The 8,304-nt window shown below is 38.7% G+C and overlaps 1 protein-coding gene across 1 annotated transcript; it reads right to left on the bottom strand.

Annotated features, from left to right (window-relative positions):
* Nucleotides 1-1,132: 1,132 nt before the first annotated feature.
* LOC308072303 (uncharacterized protein) lies at nt 1,133-7,781 on the bottom strand (the record flags this gene model as incomplete). The annotated part of the gene is made up of 7 exons (XM_080408958.1): nt 1,133-1,288; nt 3,238-3,435; nt 4,125-4,267; nt 5,183-5,301; nt 6,335-6,428; nt 7,450-7,600; nt 7,771-7,781. 7 exons carry the CDS (start codon nt 7,779-7,781, stop codon nt 1,177-1,179), a joined length of 828 nt encoding a protein of 275 aa, XP_080265084.1. The 3' UTR covers nt 1,133-1,176.
* Between the last annotated feature and the right edge of the window lie 523 nt (nt 7,782-8,304).

Raw genomic sequence — 8,304 nt, 5'->3', positions numbered from 1 at the left:
ACATCTTGATCAACTGTTTCGACTGCTAGGCTGTGGGGAGAGGTAGGACAGTCTTGAGAGCCTGAAAACTCTCCAAGCTGGTCATTCCTCTTGCCCAGATCCAACACACATTATACAGAGCTGCTGCGACCTTTCTGCTGATAAGTCACTGCAGAGCTCCACAGGGCTGAGCAGTCATTACTCCTTCCCGTGTAACTGAACCAAACCGCGCCTGCAGCCAATACACAGCAGAGAATTTATTGACTGTCTCTGGAATTAGGCAATTCTGTTAATTGTCTTCATTTTCCAGGACTCTGTCATTCTTTTCCTGAACCATTAGTGGCACAGCTATTTGTGTGCCAGCATGAGCTGCCTAGAAAAAAAAAAAAAAAACCAACTAAAATTGAACAGCAAATGAATCAAAGACAAGGACAGCTACCTCTCAAAGATAATTGCATTCAGATATCCTGGGGAGCCCTTACAAGTTCCTTTTCAGCTTCCACAGTTCTTTTCCCTCATTGTGGCTTTGGTTTGAGGAACCTCGGTTAAGCAACAAGGCATTCCTAAGCAATGCCAGCAATGAGTCAAAAGACTTCTTTCCTTTTTCATGATTTACCTCCCCAGTGCTCTCTAGCCACGCCAGACTCCCAAGCAAGGACTTTTTTGCATTTATTTTTAATTTTTAAGGATAAAATGATTGGGGTGGCTCTGCCCTTCCCATCTAGAAAGCACATTAAAGAGCACTATGACATTGGTAGGACATAAAGAGAGAAACTGCACAGCATGTTCTTTTATTCAATTGCTGATGTTTTTTCCCTTTTCACCTCAGCCTGGATGTTAATCCCTGTACCATTTCCCACCATGAGCATGTGGTCTGAACTTGGACATACTTTAAGTAAATGCAATTGGAGTCAATAACTGCAAAGTTTTGTCTACACAGAGTTCCTGGACAAGAAATTCACCCAATATTTTTAATACACTAAACTCATGACACTCAGTATACATATTATGTCTTATTTACATATAATTTATCCATACTTAATTCAAGTCTGTGGTACCACAAACACATTCAAAAAATCATATTTCTGCCTCATTATCTCTTTGATCACAAAGAAACAGTAACTTCCGTACACAGGATTTCTTGTTCTTTTAAGTGAGGTGGTTCTAGCATGGTTGTGATCCTACAAAAATACAGTGCTAGAGTATAGTACAGATTTTGAAAAAAAACCTGGTAACTCGGGGTGAACAGTCCTCTGGCAGTTTTGGGATACCATCCAGCATTTTCAGATTTGGCAAACTGGAGAATACACTTAAAAAGAGACAAAAGAAAAATAGAAATTGAGATACATAATCTTGGGAAATGTTGAGAACAAAATAGACACTGATAAAAAACAAACAGTAGATTCAAACATATTTGACATTTCTTGCAGAATTTATCTAATAAAGAGCTAATTAAAAAAAATCAGGTTTCACTCCGTTGCACAAGTTTTATATCCTCAGACTCAGTAAAGCACCACACATTTGGTTTGGAGCAGAACCAAACCAGTCTAATGCAAAAGAGAGGACACACTGTTAGCCTAGACTGAATTTCCTAGACTGCTGAAAAGAAAAGATGCAGATTGCAAGAAGCGCAACTCAAGTTTTACCCTTCTGTGACAGGGAAACTGGTCTCTCTGCAAACCTTTTTGCACTTCTGTTTCTCCCAAAGAAGTCCCTGTTTTGTGAGCATGATGCCAAAGCAAGATGAATGGCTCTTCCTCCTAATCCGCTGTCCCTTTTAAAAAGCACATCACTACCTCTAACCTCAGCCACGAAGACTGCTGTTTTGTTCCTCGGAAGAGTTTGGTAGAGCCCCAGCCCCTCCACAAGCATCGCACAGGGTGTTAAACCACATGCTGCGGTGTTTGCTTCTGTGCCTTCTGAGGTGAGTGTGGACTCCAGTGCTCAATCTCAGCATCTAACTCGGGTTTATTTGTGCTTGCAAATGATTCATTCTGTCTTCCAACCTGGGCAGTGAAAGTAATACCAGTGTAATACCAATATTCAATTGCCTTAAGAACTGGTAAGATTTGGAGCAGAAACATAATTAGTAATTGTTTAAAATTGCCTTTCATCTATTGTTCTCCTGGACCTTTTAATGTGAAAATAAAATGTGAGATCCATCATTTTTAATTTTCTTTTTAAATTTCAACTTGATACCTGCCCATCTACCTTTGGAAAGCACAAGCATCGCCATCACACTGTCATAGGGATGCCTATTAGGCTGAAGGAAAAACCATACTGGAAACCCAGAGAGGTTTTCATTTAACATTTTCTTTTAAACTTCTTTTTATTTCTCCTTCCAGGAAGAGATGACTCCTGAGACACATGCTGTAAAGTTTATCTCAAAAATATCAACAATGCCTTCTGTAGATGGCTGACATGACTCTCTGTAGCCAGGGAAAACATGCAAGCACGCAGATTTCTGGAGTTCAGAAGGAACACACTTTGTCCTCCTTTCTGACCTGTGTGCATTATTTTTTTTTTCCTGGCAACAGGGTTTTGGAGTCAAAGCAACGGAGGAAGAATGGAATAGGGGTGTGAGTGTCAAAACATGCGTGAGACTTAGAATGAATTATCTTCCCCTGAATTTTCTACTCTCTCTCGGATTTGATTTTTTTTTTCCAGTGTCCAAGGCAGCTCTGTCAAGTCTACACTACACTGCATTGCTTGCAACATATACCTACCCCGAGTGGGGACTCAACCAGTGCAGCTTTCACAGCACTGCCACAGAGAGCAGAGTCCAGAAAACATCAAATGAAGGTAACTTCATTTTCTCTTGCTTTAGCTCCCATCTTTCAACACAACCTTCTGATTCCATCTCTGACATGTAATGCAATTTAGACTTCCTTTGGAAGAGATGAGGGATGCAAGGAGACTGAAGAGAGCTTGAGTAATAGGTAGTTTCTATTAATAAAAGAGAATCTAATTTATCTGCTCTGTCTCTAAACTGGGTCCACGGACTTAGTTCAGTTCAAGAACTGCCAGTCATGAGATCAGAAAACCTCCTAAACAGTTTGTGAATATTTTGTGGCTATTGTCAGATACTGGCTCACTACCCCATGTTGCTGGAGTATTTACCATAGTTGAGACTATGTGAATATAAAAAGATTGCTTGGGAGAGCTTGCTGTATTTGAGAACCTATTCCTTTTGAACTCTCTCACAAACATTTCTTCATGTTGATCAAATTTTGTTGGCTATGAGATGGTAAGACTTACCATTGTCTGTATCCCTCTTGAAATTCACAAGGATTCCTCTTGAGTATAAGCGATTCCAGTGGAGTGTGTCTGAAGTCTGTTAGTCCACTTAGTGTCATGATGTTATTTTCAGCAAGTGATAAGTGCTGAATCTGAGGTATCTTTGGCAGCTGTTTGAAGGATGTAAAGTGGTTTTTATTGACATTTAGTTCTCTGCATCTGTAAAGTACAAAGCATATGACATCACTGATCACATCTGTAATAGTATATACCTTGTAAACCAACACAGGGATGGCTCTTCACGTAATCAAAGTCATGGCAACTTAGGGCTTCCAATGAGATACAAGAATTTGATTCCTCAAGACCTGCTTTCACACTGGTTTTACATTTGTGCTGTTTTTGCCTACCCATGGACTGCAAGATCAGATCTCTACATTTTATACGGTCAGCTTGGATTATATTGTACAACGGATACAGCGTTATTCCTGTTCTCAAGATTACAACTTTCTATATACCTAGACAAATGACAACATAGTAGCAATAGAAGGATTATAAAAATATAGTTGTTACGGTCACACTTGGTTTATGTTCTACCACCTCTTCACACAGATTCCTTCAGTGTTCAATAACTTTCCATTTCAGCACAAATTCACTTAACTTGATGAGGCTCATTAATTATGCACCAGGAATAGAGGGGACATCACGTGGCCTTGTGGAATATTTTCAACTTGGGGATGACATAAATTCAGAATAGCAATATAGTGATGGATTCTCAACATAATAACCCCCCAAAATATTATATTTTTGCAGTTCTTAAGAGTCTGCTCTAGCTATTACTTAAGTAAATAATAATTTCAATTTCTATGATATTATATTGCATAAAAATAGAAACAAGACATTTTGCCTACCTTGGCAACCTTATGGCACTTAGGTCTGTCAAAGAATTGTCCACCAACCAAAGTTTTTCTACCCGAATTAATCTTTGAAGAGTCCTTTTGAATTTTTCCACCTGATAATGGTCACCCAGGTCCTGAAATGAAAGGTTCAACTCCTGGGAAAGGAAAAAAATAAGATCAATCACTTACTTTTTTTTTTTTTGTTGCTTTCTAATAACTTTATCATTAAATATCTTCAGTGTCAGAATTGGTTAAAAGATTAATCTATTTTATCATGCTGCTTTTATAACAATATGGTAGTGCCATTTGCCAAATTCACACTAGAATCTTAGTGATGCACTGCATAATTCTTTGAAAGTAAAGAAGAAAGAAACCACCACTTAAGCATATGAATCTTACTGTCCAGACCCTCTTCCCTCTTTGAGTGGGGATGCCAGTGTGCGTGCTCCGGGTGGAGAAAACAGCACTAAGTGATTGTGGCTTATTGGTTTGGTTTCTAAACTTCTCTGGAAAAAAAGTGCTGGGCAGCAGCCAGCTATCAATATTCCCCAGTCGGTATCATATGTTTATGCATAGGGAGAGGCGTGATCCAGAGAACAGGATCTCAGTGTTAGATGAAGTTACTACCTGGCTTCCTCCGTGATCTTAGGGAGGTCGTAACTTACTGCTGATCGAAACCATCAATAATGTAGTACCTCCAGCCAAAAGAGCTGCACAGGCTGGTATGAGGAGAGAGTGAAAGAGCTGAAATGAAACTGGTCCATTCTCTAAGCATTCATTTATCATCAATTTTTGAGGAAGGCACTAAGCAGGCAAAGAATGTCACTAGTTTGCATATGCCCCAGCGCAAATGAAGCCCTGTAAAAACATTCTTTTTTTTTTCATTCTTTTGGGTCATAACCTAAATAATAGTATATTCCAGTGTTTCTTCCAGCTAGAAAAAACCTTCTGTTTTACAATGTCACGGGGCCAACTGGAGCTTTAAACCTGCTAAATGCGACAAGCAGCCAACACATTATTATTTGGCTTATTTACTACTGCAGTACAAAATATTAATGAGAAAGTTTTACAGCACAGTTTTCCCAGTTCTCTTGCAGTTTCTTTTGCCACTTCTCTGTGTCAGTTACTTGTTTTCTTTTTTTCAAAGTATGTTCTTCTCCTCTGAAAAATAGCTCTTCTTCTGAGGGCCCTAGTCAGAAAAAAAGATTTACAATAATGGATGTGATATGGAACTGGCATTTAGTTGCTTGCTGAAATATTATCTATATGTCTGGGAAGATACCTGAAATGAAGAAGTATATATAATATTATAGGTGTGTAGGTTTCCAGGCTTCTAAGATGTAAACTAATGTGAAGATTTTTCTATCATTTCTGGGTTCATAATTCAGCAAGCAACCTAAGGTCGTGATGATGTGGTTAGTAAAAGACATTTCTTCTACAGCTCAGAATAAAAGGTTTTTCTAAACAGTCGAGCATAAGCATATGAATTCTAAAATACCATTTCTATATATTCTTTCACATGCTATAAGTTTATGTAACAGTTATGTACTTATCCTTTAATTATCCTGAGAAAGGGATATGTTTGTAACTTTCAGATCACTGACAACAAATGCAACTGGGATCAATGGCCATACTCAAACCCTCATTTGAATTAAAAATGACACACGCTGAAGACAAAGTTTAAAGCCTACTGAAATTCCCAGAACTATGGACATCTTTAAATTTCTAACTAAAGCAAGGACAGTGTGGATTTTTTCCACTGCTTAGTCCCAAAGATGCAAACACTGGATTTTGAAATCCACCTTTCATTCTGTATTTTTGAGTGTGTCTACAGATTGTAATTGGACCAACTCAGTCTTAAAATAAAACACATGTGCCACTGTTTGCAGGACTGGATTTCACACTCAGTTTCTTGTTTGGCATATGGCTATTGTATTCTGAACAGTAATTAAGTATTAATGAACTTTTCAGAAAAGTAATCAACACCATGTTACTCCTAAAAATTCACAAATTGTACTTTTGGCTTTTTCCCCCATTTTCAAAATTATGAAGGGTATTTTCCTGGTGGTTAAAAAAAGTAAGCATGTACAATATGGGATAGAATCCTGCCCCTTTTCAAAACAATACCAAACCCCATGATTTAAGCTCGTAATATTTAAGGATATAATGTTTGAGTAGATAGAGTTAAGGCTTAAATGTGAATATGTCTTTATGATCTTTACCTTCTCTCACTCGGGGACAATGGAGCTGATTTCCTTGAACCTCATGTTCTTCTATGTCACACCAGCCGAGATACTTGAAGGAATCAGAAGGAAGCTTAAAAAAGGCACGGTAAAGTCATAAAGGAAACATTTGAGTTTTTCAGTTTCTGGCATTGTATTTTCTCATATTTCTTGCCTTACTGTGGTAAAAATAATATTCATACATGTTTACAATGTCTTCTGCCTTAATACCATCTGCTGAATAGCAAAATTATGTATGGAAGCAAGGATAAAACAGCATGCATTTGTGTATGCATATGCATGTAAACACATTCCTGGACAAGCTTACATACAATTTATCCTGAGCAGAAGTGAGGCACTAAACCTAAATACAGAAAAGCTGCCACTGCATTTGAGAATATGAGGTTTCTGTCCATTTTGCTTTTCCACTAAAACATGTTCTATAACCTCCTGGCCATCAGTTTCCCAGGAGTGCGCAAGGAACAAAGTCTCTAACGCTGCCTGTAATGTGTAGAGCAGGTGTGGTTGGAGTCATGCCCAACAGACACGGCACCGTGATTGCCTACAGTGGGGGAACACCTCGGTGCAATGCAGCTTGACATTTGCTTGAACTTCCAGTATTTCTTGCACTGGAAACCATGATGATGGAGTTAAGAGGTGAGGAGAGTTAGAGCATGCACCTCTGACTCTGCACCTTCCAGTGAGAGCCACATCCAGGAGCTGGTAAATGCTGTGGGAATTCACAGTGTAGGTGTAATTTACCAAAGCCCATTCTGGTTTACTTCTATGAATTGGCTCAAATATTGGAGAGGGATCTTCTTGCAGGATATCTGTATTGTCGCCTTTCATACCTTACACACAGCCTTTTCAGAACTTACTATATACTTACCCGTTGCACCCAGTTCAGTGCATGGTGCTCAAAGGCTGAGTCAAATCCCTTGCCACTGCTGACACCGTATCATATAATCTTATTTATAATCTGACCTAGCTTTGGAAGATAAAAGGAGGGGAAACTATCAGCTTCAAAGCTGAGGAGGAGATTTCTGCCTTAGTTACTCTTTGTCAGTGTCTCTCTTTTATAAACCTGTAATCAGACTGGTAAGCCAAACACTTACTGGGGAAGGTAGCCCAGAACCACAGTTCTGCCTGATGATTCCGCTGTTTTGTGATAAAACCAGTGGAACAGTGTGTGCATCACTTAGGAAGGAGCAGCAGGATGAATAGGATTTACAGAAATTTTGATTGCTTGTAGTCAGACCTGAGGAACTAGAGAGGAGATGTTAAACCAGTAATCAATTCTGTTCAGAGAAATGCAAACTATAACAACAGAAAATACAGGGTAGCAAGGGGTAGGACTTAACACCAGACAACAAGCCACATGATCCTGCAGTCAAATCATAGGTAATCCCCTCTAGTCCCTTAGTGGGACGTCTCACCTCAGCACCATTTGCTTACACTTGCAAGCCTTTCACAGATATGTCCACATGTTAGAAAGGGGAACTTGCTGGCAGTTAACAAACAGTTTTGGAGAAAATGAAGAACTGAACTTGTTCAATAGCATATGTCCATTTCTATCCTGTATAGCCCTGCTTTTATGGGTCCAGGTCGTATGAAAAGATACTTCAATTGCATATCTATTTTAATCCCTTGAGTATGTTTTAGTAGAATATCAAGGCTCCAGAGAAAAGCTAAATTTTGTTCAATAGAGCCTTGAATTCACGTGCATGTGTGCTTTGCTACTGCATTGCCTAAGAACACCTTCAAAAGTATATTTTATATACCCCAAATGATGCTATTTCTTCAATTGTGCATCAGAGAGATTGAATAATTTGCAGATTGACAGCTGCAATTTAGAAATTTACCAAGGAATACTTTTTTTTTTTTTTTTAATTTAGTAGTATGCGCACACAGAACTATAATTTAACTTTCACTGTATAAGCTTGGTGAGAGCTTGCCAGAAAATATCAGCT

The sequence above is a fragment of the Falco punctatus genome (assembly GCF_963210335.1).
Source record: "Falco punctatus genome assembly, chromosome: 13".
NCBI lineage: Eukaryota > Metazoa > Chordata > Aves > Falconiformes > Falconidae > Falco > Falco punctatus.
Note: the sequence above shows the minus strand (reverse complement) of the source record. Positions and strands in the feature narration are given on the sequence as shown.